The sequence below is a fragment of the Ictalurus punctatus genome, chromosome 16, assembly GCF_001660625.3.
Source record: "Ictalurus punctatus breed USDA103 chromosome 16, Coco_2.0, whole genome shotgun sequence".
NCBI lineage: Eukaryota > Metazoa > Chordata > Actinopteri > Siluriformes > Ictaluridae > Ictalurus > Ictalurus punctatus.
The window spans coordinates 1535485-1552614 of record NC_030431.2 but is presented as its reverse complement, the minus strand read 5'-3'; the positions used below and the strand labels follow the sequence as shown (position 1 = coordinate 1552614).

General features: G+C 46.3%; 1 protein-coding gene across 6 annotated transcripts in view; it reads left to right on the top strand.

Annotated features, from left to right (window-relative positions):
- Window positions 1-15695, top strand: part of nipblb (NIPBL cohesin loading factor b) — a 33639-nt gene extending 17944 nt beyond the window's left edge. For 5 of the 6 annotated variants that reach the window (XM_053687040.1, XM_053687043.1, XM_053687039.1 and 2 more), the window contains exons 10-47: window positions 37-1290; window positions 1533-1703; window positions 1832-2014; window positions 2121-2192; window positions 2279-2368; window positions 2515-2621; window positions 2928-3014; window positions 3102-3333; window positions 3638-3789; window positions 3880-3960; window positions 4059-4159; window positions 4246-4378; window positions 4464-4546; window positions 4647-4779; window positions 5253-5396; window positions 5496-5582; window positions 5775-5995; window positions 6089-6191; window positions 6366-6464; window positions 6617-6763; window positions 7164-7298; window positions 7856-7954; window positions 8575-8628; window positions 8748-8859; window positions 8968-9104; window positions 9241-9381; window positions 10775-10868; window positions 11092-11246; window positions 11330-11420; window positions 11594-11767; window positions 11862-12052; window positions 12172-12279; window positions 12367-12567; window positions 12795-12941; window positions 13069-13433; window positions 13526-13700; window positions 14105-14281; window positions 14478-15695. In XM_053687040.1, the coding sequence (XP_053543015.1) occupies window positions 37-1290; window positions 1533-1703; window positions 1832-2014; window positions 2121-2192; window positions 2279-2368; window positions 2515-2621; window positions 2928-3014; window positions 3102-3333; window positions 3638-3789; window positions 3880-3960; window positions 4059-4159; window positions 4246-4378; window positions 4464-4546; window positions 4647-4779; window positions 5253-5396; window positions 5496-5582; window positions 5775-5995; window positions 6089-6191; window positions 6366-6464; window positions 6617-6763; window positions 7164-7298; window positions 7856-7954; window positions 8575-8628; window positions 8748-8859; window positions 8968-9104; window positions 9241-9381; window positions 10775-10868; window positions 11092-11246; window positions 11330-11420; window positions 11594-11767; window positions 11862-12052; window positions 12172-12279; window positions 12367-12567; window positions 12795-12941; window positions 13069-13433; window positions 13526-13700; window positions 14105-14281; window positions 14478-14843 (6602 nt within the window). In that variant the 3' untranslated portion in view covers window positions 14844-15695. Of the gene's footprint in view, window positions 1-36; window positions 1291-1532; window positions 1704-1831; window positions 2015-2120; window positions 2193-2278; window positions 2369-2514; window positions 2622-2927; window positions 3015-3101; window positions 3334-3637; window positions 3790-3879; window positions 3961-4058; window positions 4160-4245; window positions 4379-4463; window positions 4547-4646; window positions 4780-5252; window positions 5397-5495; window positions 5583-5774; window positions 5996-6088; window positions 6192-6365; window positions 6465-6616; window positions 6764-7163; window positions 7299-7855; window positions 7955-8574; window positions 8629-8747; window positions 8860-8967; window positions 9105-9240; window positions 9382-10774; window positions 10869-11091; window positions 11247-11329; window positions 11421-11593; window positions 11768-11861; window positions 12053-12171; window positions 12280-12366; window positions 12568-12794; window positions 12942-13068; window positions 13434-13525; window positions 13701-14104; window positions 14378-14477 lie in introns of all 6 variants that reach the window. The other variant, XM_053687044.1, reaches the window with a different exon arrangement.
- The last annotated feature ends 1435 nt before the right edge of the window (window positions 15696-17130 follow it).

The following is a 17130-nucleotide window of genomic DNA, read 5'->3' as shown; positions in this document are numbered from 1 at the left end:
TGTTTGAATGACGTCGATTTGTTTTGCTTTGTTTAGACAAACCCCTGAAGAAGCGGAAACAGGACTCTTACCCTCAGGAGCCCGGTGCTGCTGGTACTGCTGGTACTGCTGGAGGCCCTGGCGTAGGCGGTGGGGGCAGTGCAGGGAACAAACCAACTCCTCAGGAGGCTAGTGCTGCCAGCAACGGGGCTAACCGTCCAGCACTTATGGTCAGCATAGACCTGCAGCAGGCAGGAAGAGCCGAGGGGCAGCTCGAATGCCCTGTGCCTGCCCAGGAGGCCCAGCGTTGGGCCGAGGACGGCTCTGACTCGGCCGGGGTACTGCGACTCAAGTCAAAAACGGACGAGGAGTTGCAGAGGGCGGCCGACGGACGGCCCGAGGTTATAAAGCAGCAGAAAACGGCTTCAGACGGCCGCCCCGAGACGCCGAAACACAAGCAGGACAGCCGGCGCGACTCCTCAGGAAAGGTGCAGGGCTCGGACAAGCGGCCGGACCCGTCGAAGCACAGGCACGACGGCAAGCCTGACAAAATCCGTCCCGAGACCCCCCGAAAAGACGGCCGCCCCGAGCTTTCCCGGGACGGCCACAGAGAGGAAAAACACAAAGATAGAGAGCGGGACAGGGAGCGCAGCAGCGACGGCTCCAAAATCCGAAGGCCGGAAACACCAAAATCCTCCAGCAGATTAGAGCAGGAGCGCCCCGGTCGAGACAGGGACAGAGACAAGGACCGAGATAAAGACAGAGACAAAGACCGAGATCGTGAGCGTAAACACCGGTCTGAATCCAGAGATCACCGGGACAGGCGCTCTCCCGAGCACCGCTCCCGGCCTGACAGTCCCCGCGTGAAACAGGAAAGCCGAAGCGGGCCGGATTCGGGTCGGCCCCGCACCGACCTCAAATCTCCCAACAGCAAAGAGGAGAGGCGGAGCGCTGACGGCACTAGAAAAAGTACCGATGGCTCCAAGCTGCCTCCCCCCGACAGCAGAGCTGGAGAGTTTCCCGAATTCCTTCTAAGCAGCAAGTCTAGTGCGCTGAAGAACTTCGTCATTCCCAAGCTGAAACGGGACAAGGACGGGAACGCGGAACCCAGACGACCCGGGGAGATTTGGAGCCAGCCTCGGGTGAAGCTAGAGAGGCTCGGGCTGGTAGAGGACATCAGCAAACGGTCCAAACCCGTCGTGGTGCTTCAGAAGCTCTCCCTCGACGAGGTGCAGAAAATCATCAAGGAGAGGCATGCGACCAGCTCCAAATCCAGCAAGAACAGGCCTTCGTATGGGAAGTCCTCGAAAGGTAAGACGATCGTGACGATCACTCCTGACGGTTCACTTGCGTACTTCAAAAATGTTCGGCGAACACCTGGCGTGGTTTTTTTTTTTTTTTTTTTTTTTTTCTTTTTCTTTCTTTTTTTTTTTGTAAATATAAACAAGATATACGCCGACTTAAAGCTTGAAAGTATTGTGTAAAGACTCGCTCGGAGGGTCGTGATTGAATTAAATAAAGGAGTAACGGTCTTTTTATTAACCTGTTTCAAGGGGCCATCGACGAGTCTGTGCTCAAGGAGCTTCCTCCTCATCTGCTCGCTGAAATCGAGTCCACCATGCCTCTGTGTGAGAGGGTGAAGATGAACAAACGCAAACGCAGCACAGCCAACGACAAGCCCAAGTATGCCGAGGTCAGCTCGGATGATGACAGCGTATCAGAATGTGAGTGAAAATCATCAATTTCTTCATCAACCATGTTGGGGTCAGCAAAGAGGAGAGGGAGAATTCGGTTTCCCAGATTTCAGCGTTGTGATATTTTATATTAAATTTTTTTATTTTTTTTATCGTAGCGGCCCCGAAGCGATCGAAGAAGGAGCGGGATCGGACGTGGGAGTACGAGGACAAAAAAGTTTCAGGAGAGCGCAGGCGTAGCGGAGGCTACAACGAGGGCCGCAGAGGGTCGGGCAGCCGATACCGAGAACACAGTCCAGACGACTCCGGGAACGAGACTCCTCCTCCCAGCATAAGTGACGGTAAGTTTCTAACATGCGCAAAGCGTTTTTATTTTGTTTTCCATCGTGCTTTCCATTCCAACGCGTTTGCATAGCATCCTGTAAGACATCCTCTTTTTCTTATCAGTATTCAAAAAGATGAAGATGAAGGAGAAGCAGAAAAAGAGGAAAGCCTACGAGCCGAAGCTGACTCCGGAAGGTACTCTCGAGTTTTTGAAGTCGATCGGGATGCTGCTGCTGCAATCTTCATACCGTTTACAAAAATGTGTTTTCCTCCCAAAACAGAAATGATGGACTCTTCGACATTCAAGAGGTTCTTGGCAAGTGTGGACAACATTTTAGAAAACTTGGAGGATGTGGACTTCACGTCGTTAAGTATGTAACTTTCAGCGGTCGCGCTGTCGTTTTAATCAGTTTACCGCTAAAGCCAACGTGCAGTGTTTTATTGGTTTGGCTTGTGATGTCAGAGCACGAGCGAGTTGGGGTTTTTATATACCAGAAATCTTGCGTTCCTCTCGCAGACGCAGACGATGACGAGATCCCTCAGGAGCTGCTCCTTGGGAAACACCAGCTGTCGGAGTTGGGCAGCGAATCGGCCAAAATCAAAGCAATGGGCATCACGTACAGGGTACGCTGCTTCTTGGCCTCCGGTCAGCTCGCGACCGGCGATACGCCCGTCACAGTCCGTCTCGTTACGGGCATTAACTGCAACAGCGCGACACAATTTCCCTCATATAAATGCTGATCACGCGAGACGTTTAAACGAGCGGAGTCGGTATAAACCGTGCAATGAGTACAGCGCTTACGCTGAGCGATTGTGTTTTTATTCAAGATGTTAACCTGATGGTTCTGAGCTACTTACTGTATTTGTCAGCCACTTTATTTTGCCAAACGTCGCTTCAATTACAGTCTTTTTTTTTTTTTCGCTTCACAGATTCCATCCGACAAGCTAGTAAAAGTGCTGAGCATACTGGAGAAAAACATACAGGACGGCGCCAAGCTATCCACGCTCATGAACCACGTGAGTGTAGTTTTCACACTCCCATTTACAATTCGGCTGTGGGACGGTTAATAACGGTCAAGAGCGTCGTTCTTGTTTACGCCTTAGGACACCGAGGCAGAGGACGAGGAGCGGTTATGGCGCGACCTCATCATGGAGCGGGTGACCAAATCGGCCGACTCCTGCCTGATGGCTCTCAACATCATGACCTCGTCGCGCATGCCGAAGGCCGTCTACATCGAGGACGTGATTGAGAGGGTGCTGCAGTTCACCAAGTTCCATCTGCAGAACACCTTATACCCTCAGTATGACCCCGTCTACAGAGTGGACCCACACGGAGGTCAGTGACGAGATCTCCTGCAAGAAATTTGACTTTTTTTCATGTCTCATTCATCCTGATAATAATATGGGTGATTTGTTAAATTGTCACCAAACGCTAAAACTGGATTATAGGCAACACTTTTCATAACTTTTTCTTTTTTTATTTGGTAAATTTAAGCCAACATTGCCCTCTAGTGGCATAACTGAAGTTTAGCCATAAAAAGTTGCCAGTGTATCTCATATATATTACTCTTCTCAGCAATATACTGGTGATTCACCATTCTGGGGTTTGTTTATCTATTTGTTTGTTTGTTTTTTGCCAGGTGGCATGTTGAGCTCAAAAGCAAAACGGGCCAAGTGTTCCACACACAAGCAAAGGGTTATCGTGATGCTCTACAACAAAGTGTGCGACATCGTCAGCAACATCTCGGAACTGCTGGAGATCCAGCTACTAACCGACACTACAATCCTGCAGGTGAGCTTCTGCTTCGTCCGCGTCGTCCTTTTAAAAAAAAAAAAAAAAAAAGGAAGTCCGTGCTAACCTCGGTTCCACCTCCTCTTTCAGGTCTCTTCGATGGGGATCACGCCATTCTTCGTGGAGAACGTCAGCGAGCTTCAGCTCTGCGCCATTAAGCTGGTCACCGCTGTAAGTTTCCATCACCTTTTAAGCTCGTCGTCTTAACGCCCTCGTCGGACGCGGTCTTCTTACGTTTCAACACGAACGATCGTGTCTTTCATCCTCAGGTCTTCTCCCGTTATGAGAAACACAGGCAGCTGATTCTCGAGGAGATCTTCACCTCTCTTGCAAGGCTCCCGACCAGTAAGAGAAGCTTGAGGAACTTCAGGTCAGCTGATTATTTCCTTTTCATGAATTTGACCATATTATGCCTTTCTGGTATCATCAATAACCTGTATTTGCTCCGTTTATCAGGTTGAACAGTAGCGACGTCGACGGGGAACCCATGTACATCCAGATGGTGACGGCTCTGGTGCTGCAGCTCATCCAGTGCGTGGTGCATCTTCCCAGCGGGAAGGACCACACAGATGACGAGTACGAGAAGAAAGTAAGAACGGACAGACCAAATACGGTGTAGAGTAACGATCTTACCCAGTTTAAATGTAACCGATGAATTGTGCTGTTGTTTCTAGGTGGACCAGGATGTCCTCATCACAAACTCTTATGAAACCGCAATGAGGACGGCACAGAACTTCCTCTCTGTTTTCCTCAAAAAGTAAGCGCTCGGACTCTCGGGTTTGTCACGACGCTCCAGCGCAGCCAACCTGTTTAATTTCAACCCCGCTTTCTTTTTTTTTTTTTTTCTTCTTTTTCAGATGCGGCAGCAAACAGGGAGAGGAGGACTATCGGCCTTTGTTCGAAAACTTTGTGCAGGACCTTCTCTCGACGGTCAACAAACCGGAGTGGCCCGCTGCCGAGCTGCTGCTCAGTCTCCTCGGCCGGTTACTGGTAAGTGTGTTCTGTCTTCGCGCCGGCAGATTTACGGACAAGTAGGCTTAACCAGAAAAAGAATTTTAAAAAATCCCTGTTATAGACTCTTGCACATGAAGAGTCCGTATAATAATAGAGTACTCCACACGTCGTGATGCGACTCACCTCGAAAGCAAGCGCCAGACTCTGTTAAAATCTCCTGCGTGCGATTATGAGGACGGAACACCAAATCTCATCACCGCAACGTTTTATCGAGTGCACTGACGTCGTGCGAAAATGCTTATTAAGCGCTAATTAGCTCGTCGTGCGTTTATTAATTCGTCATGTTGGCTACCACTTTTTAGCCGGGTTAATAATGGATCTAGTAAGCACACTATGTATACACTGGCGTAATTATTTTCCCAGTAAGCTGGCGAATAAATGTTAAATGTATGATTTTTATCTTTCTTTCTTTGACTGGTCCAAACCACCACCTTGTCTCTTGTGCTCAGGTGCACCAGTTCAGTAACAAACAGACTGAGATGGCACTCAGAGTGGCCTCTTTGGACTACCTGGGAACGGTCGCCGCCCGTCTGCGCAAAGACGCCGTTACTAGCAAAATGGACCAGAGATCTATAGACCGCATCCTCCGAGAGGTTAAACTGTTATTTATTCTGATCCTCGACGAACCTGCTGGATCTTTTCCTTCTTCTGTACGTTCCTTATTAATCGTTATCGCGGTGTTGGTTCTGCAGGTGTCCGGCAACGACGAGACCCAGCAGCTTCAGAAAGCCCTGTTGGATTACCTGGATGAAAACGTGGAGACCGACCCCTCTCTTGTGGTGAGGCCTACGTTCATGATGCATCTCGAATCTTTTCAGAGCGCCCTTAAGAACATACGTAACCGGTTGAGTCTTAAGGCGAGCTAACCCGATCTGAAAAACAAAAGCTCTTTCAGATCGGCTTGTGAGAGAAAATGAATTTTTTTTTTTTGCAAAGGACTGTAACTTAACGGCATTCTTGTGACCTGCCAGTTTGCGAGGAAGTTCTACATCGCGCAGTGGTTCAGAGACACCACTACAGAGACCGAGAAGGCCATGAAGTCTCAGAACCAGAAGGATGACGACACCGCGGAAGGAGCGCACCACGCCAAGGACATAGAGACCACGGGCGAGATCATGCAGAGAGCCGAGAAGCGCAAGCAGTTCCTGCGGTTGATCATCAGGACCACTCCGGCGCAGTTTGGCACGTTGAAGTAAGCTCGGGAGAACGTTTTCTTACTTGATTGTTTGTGCGTGTACGTAATCAGAGTTCAATCTCATATAAAATGCTTCGTCTTCCTCTTCAGAATGAACTCGGACACTGTGGATTACGAAGACGCCTGTTTAGTCGTGCGATATTTGGCCTCTATGAGGCCGTTTGCACAGAGCTTTGATATTTATTTAACGCAGGTAAGAAAGCGTCACCTACATTCACGCTGCACGAGGGGAAACACAGTGATGTGTAATACAGAGATAACCTTTTTAGAGTTTTAAGCTGGTCAGAAAAAAAAAAAAGGATTCCTGTGTGTCTTTCTACAAAAAAAAAAAAAAAAAAAGAGCCTCCTGCTGTTTTGTGTTTCTCAGATCTTGAGAGTGCTGGGAGAGAGTGCTATTGCTGTGAGAACGAAAGCGATGAAGTGTCTGTCAGAGGTGGTGGCTGTGGATCCCAGCATTCTGGCTCGGGTGAGTGCGTTTTCGCAAACGAGGCACAAATACAGAAAGGAAAACGCGTTAAAACGTGTCCCTGGGACAAACTCATGAGAAACGTGACCTTATTTATCAGACGCGCATGATTTTGGGGAGGATTTGACATTTTTGTGTTTGTTCATACGCAGTCGGACATGCAGCGCGGAGTCCACGGTCGACTGATGGATAACTCCACCAGCGTGCGGGAGGCCGCTGTAGAGCTGCTCGGCCGATTCGTGCTGAGTCGTCCTCAGCTGACTGAGCAGTACTACGACATGCTCATTGAAAGGATCCTGGTGCGTTAATATCTTGTCTCTCAATCCGACTGCTTTACTTGCAGATCTCAAAGATAAAGAGGTTAGCACGTGAGTTTAATTTGCTGTGTGATTAGAGCTGTCTGGTAATAGTTTTATAGAATCCTGCATCACAAAGAAATTTACCATGTTACTACCGTATACGTCGGGTATATTTAGACTGTATCGAAGCAGAGTTTATTTTCATGTCAAATAGCTTCCGCAGCAGTCCTGCACAATAAAACGGCTCTGCTGATGACATTATTTCCCCTCCAGATTAAAGTTCATTCAAAGTATGAAAGTTCACCTTGGGTAAATTCGGCTCGTGACACTCTGCTGCCACCTACAGGGTGTAGGAAAATGGTGCATCTTCAAGCGTTCATGCGCGGGTTCTTCTTTGCAGGATACGGGCATCAGTGTGAGAAAGAGGGTGATTAAGATCTTGCGAGACATCTGTCTGGAGCAACCCACCTTCAACAAGATCACCGAGATGTGTGTGAAGATGATCCGAAGGGTCAACGACGAAGAAGGCATTAAGGTATACGTCCCACCTTCTTACCTGCGAATCGCGAATTTTAATTTAGTTTATTTTTCGGTCCGTACACATCGCGTATGCTCGCTTTGGATGCGTAGGATGCTCGGAGATTTTAATGTACGCTTCCGGTCAGTTTATACACGCACGTCGTTTATAATTATTCTAAAATGTGGAAAAAGAAATAAAGTCATCAAAACTCCGGAGTGTAACAAATGGAACTATGGGAGTTATGTTGTTGGGGGGATCCAAAATAATTTAGCATTTTATCATCTTCAAAGTATTTCCAGAAATGTATTCTTGGCATCTTCTCAACCGGTTTCTTGAGGAGTTTCCCTGAGCTGCTTTTTAAACAGTGTTAAAGGAGTTCCCACATGCGCTGGACTCTTATTGAATATGTTGGCAGAATTATATTATAAATTATATTATAAATTTCAGATCAAAAGGTTTTTAAGATCATGAGAAACATTTCAGGCAAATGTCTCCGAACTTTTGACCGGTAGTGTATGTTCTGGCATATGGTCATCTTTCTTTCTTTCTTTCTTTATTTTTATTTTCCATAGAAACTGGTGAATGAAACATTCCAGAAGTTGTGGTTCACTCCGACTCCAAACCACGATAAGGAAACCATGACCAGGAAGATCATCAATATCACTGATGTGGTAAGTTGATAGCAGTGAACCCCCTTCATTTTATTTATTTATTTATTTATTTATTTATTTATTTATTTATTTATTTGGGGGATGTTTTGTTTTCTGTACCGAGAAAATGAGCGAGTAGTTAAGCACTCAAGTTCCTGAGGTGATGATAAATACAGCATTTGTGGTTTTGGTTAACGTTTTAGTTGTTCGCGTTATTCTCTGAACTCTACACGTATCACGCACGGACTCTTTGTTGTAGTCTTTTCTAGAAAGCGTTGTTTGGGTCGGTTTTGTGCGGCGTGTGTCTACACGGCACGATAGACACTGTACTGTGTTTTGCTGAAGTTTATCAGCGTGCCACAGCTCTCTGTTCGTCCTGAGACGATTGATCCGTGCGGCCTTTGTCCGAAATGCCAACGTGACCGCTTATAAAATTGAAGAATGAACTTTCTTGGTGCTAGACTTAAGTCGGTGCGAAACGGCTTTAATAGTTTAATACTTCCGTTAAAGGTTCAATCAGGCTTGTATTGCATTCTCAGTTATTACTCGCGTACTGCTCCCTGTCTGTTAATGCCTGTAGGATTTATTAGCCAGTGTCTCTGTTCGTGCCTGATAAAGCATAAGGGGATTTCTCTCGACAGGTGTCTGCATGCAGGGATTCTGGTTACGACTGGTTCGAACAGCTGCTTCAGAACGTGAGTGACGTCTTCTGTCGTTCATACCGGGATATGATGTAGAGCGGATCGGTTTTGTGTGCGCAACACCGTCCTTTTGCTAGTTTCTCGGTTTGATGTACGTGCTGATGTAATTGCAGTTGTTGAAGACGGAGGAAGACGCCTCCTACAAGCCAACCCGGAAAGCCTGCGTCCAGCTCGTCGACAATCTAGTGGAGCACATCCTCAAATACGAGGAGGAGTCGCTCAGTGGTACTGCTAACACACACACACACACACACACACACAATAAATGTCTAATTAGTGGTCAGTTTTAGTGATTGATAGACTCTGAATGTTGACACGTTTGTTACACTGCAGACTGTGAGAGTAAAGGGGTGAATTCAAACCGATTGGTGTCCTGCATCACCACCCTGTACCTGTTCAGCAAGATCCGAGCGCAGCTGATGGTGAAACACGCCATGACCATGCAGCCCTACCTGACCACCAAGTGCAACGTGAGCATCAAACTCTCCTGTGCTGTTTTGAACATTTTTAAAATCTTTTGGGTTTTTTTTTTTGCCGCCCTCTAGTGGTCGGTTCTCTCAAGTTGAAAATCTTCACGCCCCTTCTGTGCTTTTCTTCCGTTCACAGAACCAGAACGATTTCATGGTCATTTGTAACGTAGCTAAAATCTTAGAGTTGGTGGTGCCTCTGATGGACCATCCCAGCGAGACCTTTCTCACCACCATTGAGGAAGACCTGATGAAGCTCATCATCAAATACGGAATGACGGTTAGTAAAGAGCCAGGATTCATGCACAAACTCGTCTTGGCTTAACGTCCACAGTTAATGTCCGAAGATGTCTGCGCAGAAATGACACGGAATTGTCGTTTTATTGGTGTGTACACTACTGGTCAAAAGTTTGTGGACACTCGACTGATATGTTTATCACAACATAATTCCCTTAGTTCCATTTGTGTTATTCCAGAGTTTTGATGACTTTATTATTATTCTGAAATGTCGGGGAATAAAAATAAAGTATGAGTGTGTCTAAACTATTGACTGGTAGTGTAGTTAGTTCCACAGCATGTGTGTGTGTGTGTGTGTGTGTGTGTATGTGAGTGTGTATATATATATATATATAAAAAAATAAGGTCAGAGGAATTTCTGGAATTAAACTCCGAAAGGACTCGTCCCACCTCTGTCCAGCTGTACTGCTCTCCCACTGCTTTTTTGTTGTTTTTGATGGAAAAGCATGGATTGACAAACATCTCGCATGGCAATAATTGTAGGCGTAAGTACAGTATATTTCTTGTCAAATGCAGACGTGTTCTGTCACTTTTGGAAACCATTTCTGTTTCCAGTTCAGTACTCTTGTTTAAATGGGGCGATTCTCGATGACAGCTTGACCTTTACAGACCACATCTCAACAACTGCGCGGTCCTGTAGGTTCATCCTGTACATCATCAAGAAAATCAGACCGTACCTCACCGAACAGGCCACACAGATACTAGTCCAGGCTCTTGTAATCTCAAAACTGGACTACTGCAGCTCACTGCTCTCGGGCCTCCCGGCAGCTCCATCAAACGCAGAGTGCAGCAGCGCGCCTCGTCTTCAACCAGCCCAAGAGAACCCACGTCACACCGTCCTTCATCTCCCTCCACTGGCTCCCTGTAGCCGCCCGCATCAAATTCAAGGCCTTGATGCTCACCTACAAGACCTTGTCTGGAACAGCGCCCCCTACCTCAACTCTCTCCTGAAGGCTTACGCTCCCTCACGCAATCTGCCATCGATCCACGACCGACGCTTAGTAGCGCCTACTCAGCGTGGCTCAAGATCCCTTTCAAGAACCTTCACACTAACTGTCCCTCAGTGGTGGAATGAACTTCCGACCTCAATCCGGACCTCAGAATCTCTCACCATCTTCAAAAAACAGCTAAAGACCCACCTCTTCCGTCAACACCTATCTAACCCATAAAAAAAAATTGCACTTACACCTCGACTCTGCGCACTTTGCTTCTTCTGGAGCTCAATTAACGGCTCTCGTACGGTAGCACTGCTTGTATTGTTCTCCGCTTGATATATCGCTTTGCTTGTATTTTCTCATTTGTAAGTCTCTTTGGATAAAAGCGTCCGCTAAACGAATAAATATAAACGAGTGCGTTTTGTTTTTTTTCCTCCTCAGGTTGTGCAGCATTGTGTAAGCTGTCTTGGGGCAATAGTGAACAAGGTCACTCACAACTACAAGTTTGTCTGGGCTTGTTTTAACCGGTACTATGGTAAGAGTTGAGTCTTGATTCTGTGGCATGCGTTTTAATTCAATTACGATACACACCCAGTCCTTTTTTTTTTTTTCTTTTCTTATCTTTTTTCTTCTATCCATACAATAAATATGCTGATGTAGTAAAGACGGCACTAACCTGTCCAAGCTTATGTGAACGGCTAGGAGTTGAGCGCACAGTGGACGTTGTTGGATGTTAAAAATTGACTTGATGTCCTCAGGGGCTCTGAACAAGCTGAAGACCCAGCACCAGGAGGACCCGAACAGCACGGTGCTAGTGTCCAACAAGCCGGCACTGCTGCGTTCTCTCTTCACCGTAGGAGCTCTTTGCAGGCACTTTGACTTTGACCGAGAGGAGTTTAAAGGAAACAACAAGGTCTGTTATTTGAACCTTGTACTGGCCGCACGAGGTTTTTTTCAATTTAAAGAGGTCTCTGATGTCTTATCGGTTGTTCCCAGGTCGTCATAAAGGACAAGGTGTTGGAACTGCTTCTGTATTTCACTAAGAACGAAGATGAGGAGGTGCAGACGAAGGCCATCATTGGTTTGGGTAAGTGTCGGTGCTTTTTATTTGGGTTCAGTAACCTAACGACAGCGGTGGTTTTGTGCTCAAGGCTTTGCGATACTAATTGGAAGGATCGGTTCAAAGGTCAGCTCCGTCGTGCTGCCACTCCAAGTCCGAGTCCTTTTTATTCAAACAGATTCGCTTTGCTTGTTCCCCAGGTTTCCTGTTCATCCAGCACCCAGGTCTAATGTTCGTCCCCGACGTAAAGACTCTGTACAACGGCCTCCTGTCCGACAGAAAGAAGTCAGTAAACCTAAAGATCCAGGTGCTGAAGAATCTACAGACGTACTTGCAGGAAGAGGACTCCCGAATGCAGGAAGCTGACAGGGAGTGTGAGTGTCTGTCTGTCTGTCGCACGCACAGCCAGGATTCTCCTCTTGGGTCGTTAGGTACATTTTTAACCCTGACTGTTGTCCGTCTCCGCAGGGAAGAAGCTCTCCAAGCAGGAGGACCTGAAGGAGATGGGTGACATCTCGTCGGGTATGAGCAGCTCCATCATGCAATTGTACCTCAAGCAGGTCCTGGAGGCCTTCTTCCACACACAGTCCAGTGTACGTCACTTTGCCCTCAACGTCATCGCTCTGACGCTCAACCAGGGTCTCATTCACCCTGTACAGGTACACGATACAACTTTAACCTGTGTCTGTAGCGTTAAATACTTCTCAGAGTTTTGATCTAGTGAGTCTAAATAAGTGGGGTTTTTTTTTTTTTCGTTTGTCTTTTATCTTGCGCGTAGTGCGTCCCCTATTTGATTGCCATGGGAACCGATCCCGAGCCCACAATGAGGAACAAAGCGGACCAGCAGCTGGTGGAAATCGATAAGAAGTACACAGGATTTATTCACGTGAGTAACTTTCAGCGTATCACGTGTACAATCTACACAGCATCAGAATACTGAGCTTTGTCCTCTGAACTTTTGTGTGGAAATCAGATGAAGGCTGTGGCGGGGATGAAAATGTCCTACCAAGTCCAGCAGGCCATAATGGCGTCCCGGAACACGATCATCCGGGGTTTCCGTCATGACGAGTCCAGCTCGGCGCTCTGCTCGCACCTTTTCACCATGGTGCGGGGAAACCGGCAGCACCGGAGAGCCTTCCTCATCTCTCTGCTTAATCTGTTCGACGACAGCGCGGTGAGTCGGTTTGTTACGTTCAGTTGAAGCGTTTGTCGGCGATTCTTTTGTCTGCGGAGGGTTTCGGATCATTTGAAACGATCGCTCCATCTCGTCATGAAAGCCCTCCTTAAACAGAGCGGCGCGATGTTGAAATATAACAATTCTTTTATTAGATTTTCTGAAATCTAATTGCACTAGCTACTTCGACGGAACTTTCTCACTAATCTACGTCTGTTCCCTCGCAGAAGACGGAGGTGAACATGCTGCTGTTCATCGCCGACAACCTGGCGTGTTTCCCGTTCCAGACCCAGGAGGAGCCGCTCTTCATCATGCATCACATCGACATCACGCTGTCGGTGTCCGGCAGCAACCTCCTGCAGTCCTTCAAAGAGGTGAGCTCCTGTTTGGGCTTTTGTGTGTGTGTGTGTTTTACCTCGTTCTCTCTCTCTCTCTCTCTCTCTCTCTCTCTCTCTCTCTCTCTCTCTCTCTCTCTCATATGCTCATTTTCTCCCTTTTTAGTCTTTGCTAAAGGACTCTAGGCAGAGGGAAAAGAAGAAGAAAAAGAAGGAACGGGAAAAGAAATACTGCTCCGAGGAAGACGACGACGACGACTACGTGCATGAAGAGGTTCCTGAGAGCGGCAGGGGAAGCGGCAGCAGCAGCGACGAAGACGACGAGGTCGTCCGGAGGTCCAAGAAGGCTAAGCGGGCTGCGGTGAACTCCGATTCGGAGTCGGAGCTGGAGGCCGACGACGTGGACAAGGTCATGGACCGTCTGCCGGACAACCCCATGCCCCTTCTCGATTTTGCCAACGCCTCTCAAGGCATCCTGCTCCTCCTGGTGCTCAAACAGCACTTAAAGAACCTCTACGGCTTCTCCGACAGGTATCCGAAACAAAACGCATGCCGGCGCAAGTCCTACGGCCCGGTCTAAAACTACGCCGCCGGTCTAAAACCCGTGTTTCTTTTCTCCGCAGCAAAATCCAGAAGTACTCGCCCACCGAGTCGGCGAAAGTGTACGACAAAGCGGTGAACAGGAAAACCAACGTGCATTTTAACCCACGGCAGACGCTGGACTTCCTGACCAACAGTCTGTCCAACGCAGAGCTTACCTACGAAGTCAAGAGAAGGATCGTCAGGCAATACTTGGACGTAAGTAGTCCTAGTGCAGAAACAAAACGTAAAAAAAAATTTGAATTGAAGATTAGTGTTTCCTGCTTAAAACTCGCATTGTACAGTAAAAGCCTAATTCATTCTCACACACACACACACACACACACACACACACACACACACACACACACACACACACACCAGGTCGGTTTCTCATCTTATTGCCGGACCTATTTTATTTCACAACGTCAATTCGAAAGGTTAGAAGGCGAAAATGCTTTTGGGTCGCAGCATCGATAAACGAACAGCGTAGATCCCGAGATATCGAGAATGTTTGTTTGATGTTATTAGAGATTTAGCGTGGAGTTCTACTGTATATTTACCGGCCGTTGCTGGATGTACTGCTGACGACTCGAACGTACTGACTTCCTCACGCGCTGCAGTTTAAGGTACTGATGGAGCACTTGGATCCCGACGAAGAGGACGAGGAAGGCGAGGCGTCGGCTAGCGCTCACGCCAGAAACAAAGCCATCACCGCTCTGCTGGGAGGCTCCAGCCCGAAAAACAACGCCGCCGAGTCGTACGACGAGGACAGCGACGGAGACGAGAAAATGCCTGGAGTAAGTCCTTCCTGCCTGCGGTTTCGGAAACGTGCCGAATTGATTTAAGGCTGTAATCTTCAAATTACATCTACGGTGTTTCAAGTATTTCAAATGGTAGCGAATGTCCAGTATATCTTTATTAAATGAATATTTAACTTGCGATTTTTATTTATTTATTTATTTATTTATTCATTCCTTCCTTCCCTTCCTCTAGTCGTCACGGAGATCCAAAAGAGGCGGCGATTCCGCAGACGCATCAGGTCACATGAACGAAACGGTAGAAGCCATGGACGTCATCGCCATCTGTTGCCCCAAGTACAAGGACCGGCCGCAGATAGCTCGCGTTATCCAGAAGACGAGCAACGGTTACAGCGTGCACTGGATGGCCGGCTCGTACTCCGGCACTTGGGCCGAGGCCAAGAAACGGGACGGACGTAAACTGGTGCCTTGGGTGGACACTATCAAGGAATCGGACATCATTTACAAGAAAATCGCCTTGACGAGCGCGCACAAGCTGACTAACAAAATGGTGCAGACTTTACGCTCACTGTACGCAGCCAAGGAGGGGACTTCCAGCTAATCAGACTACAGTTACTCCACCAGGAACTCTCAGCAGCCAAACTTTATCGGGATCCAACATTTTCTAACTCGGACAGTGCGGCAAGAGTACTCGCGGACTCACGAAAGCTGGCGGTTGGCTGTCTAAAGAGTGAGGAGACGGAAAGGAAGGGGGACGGGGAGGGGAGGGGGGTGGAAGCGTTTTAAAAAGTGGTGAGGACCTGCAGGAAAGCATTCTGTGGACACAATTTTAAGTTAAACAGGACGAACGCATCTAGAGGGAAATGTTTGGAAAACGTGTGGGAGCTCCTTCGCTGTTGTGCAGCAACTCAGTCGTGTGATTTTTACTCCCACTGTATCATAGTTTAACAGAAAAAAACAATAAACACAAAAACAAAAATGTTTATATCTCTGACGAAAAAAATCTGTTTAAAAAAAAAAAAAATAAACTTAAAGTGAATGTTGGAAATTAGTCTGTTGATGTTCTTAATAAAGTGTTCTTGGAGTTAAACCTAGCACCGGATGGATTTCTTTAGCTTAGCTCAGTGTCCAGGGAAAGAACCTTTTAAATATTTCCTCTGCTTTATGTTTTACTCCTTTTTTTTTTTCTTTCTTTTTTTTTGGGGTTTTGTTTTGTTTACTCATGCTGTACAATGGAGTTTCCTGGACATAATTTATTCTGTTCAAAAAGCAGAGCATGCAGTATCTGTGGCCTACATGCAGGGGGAGATTGATTTTTTTTTTTTTTTTTTTTTGTAAATGTAGATTTTGATGTATTAGGTCACCCTAGAGAGAGAGAGAGAAAAAAAAAAGGGATCCCCAGCACTTCTGGCGGAACAAATACTGCAATAAATTTTTTTACTTCTCTTTGTTACTTGTCTTGTTTGCATTTGACTTTTATTATTTTTTTAATAGATGTCTGTGAAAAGACAATCGAATAGCGCGGGGGGGGGGGGGGGTCTATTGTTCTGTAAATCGTAAGGGTTTGATTTTGTTTTGTTTTTCCAACAGCGGAGGAGGAACGACGTGGCGGGATGCTGGCGGGCGTGGACCTTCTACGGCTTTTACTTTCAGACGCTCCGTTACCTCTTGCCGCCTGCGTGGTGGAAGCGCTGGTCTATTAGAGCTCGTAATGGTACTACTGCTGTATTATTTTTCTTACTGTCCCCTTGGTTTACGCCTGTGTGGGAGGCAGGATAAAAGCCCTTGGCTTGAAAAGTGACCTTTTGGCTTCTTCTATAAATTTTTACATGCAGTCAGATTAATCTTTAAGGGATGCTTGGGGTTTGTGGTATTCTGTATAAATGGGATATATTTATTATGATTCTCCTGAGTTCTTGTGAAAACTTCCTACAGGGAGAAAATCCCTTACAAACAAACAAAAACAAAAAAAGGGGACTCAGAAAACCACTGTTAGGTGCTTTTAACCCTTAAATGCTCAGCTAACTACTTGGATTGTATTCCCTTTCGTATTTGGAGTGAGTTTGAGTAAAGAAGTCATCCAAATAAGTAAATCTAATGGAAATACAAAACGACGATTAAAAATCTTCACCTGTCTACAGATACAATTTGCATAAAATTATTTCTGGGTGACCTTTTTATTTCTTTTTCTTTTCTTTTTTTTTTATTTTTATTTTTATTTTTTATAAAAAGGCCAAATCAATTACTGCAGTTTAAATGATCTTACAAGACATGGTTTTGCTTTCCCGTTGTTGGATCCGAGCCCAACCTCATAAAACTTTCCAATAAAAAAAAAAAAAGTAAAAATACCCATCGCATGAGAAATCGACTATATTAAGTGTTAAATTTTATAATGAACCAATTTCTCATGTGACGTTGAACTGAATGTTCGTAAGTTTAAAGACAGGCTTAGGGTCTGGTTCTATTCATAAATTCATAGATATGAATCCATTTTCTTTTTCACAACCACTCATTTATAGATAAACAATTATCATAGCAAAAAAAATAAATAAATTTGAAACGAATATGAAGGATGTAACGATGTCTGGGTCAAAAATATTAAGTGTGACCAAAGTTTCCTGGGTCACGTCTGAAGCTTTGGCTCATTTACCGAGTCATCACCCGGTGATCCTGAGGATAACCCCTGTGTGGATAGCCTAAAACAGTGGTCACAAACCCTCTTCCTTGAGATCTACACTACCGTCCTTCCTGCAGGTTTCATCTCCAAAAAAACATCTGTTTTAGTTGATCAAGAACTTCTTAAGACAATGATTAGATGCTCAGGTGGACGCCGTTATCTTTGAGCTAAGGTGTTTAGGAAGGTAGATCTCCAGGAACTGGGTTGGTGA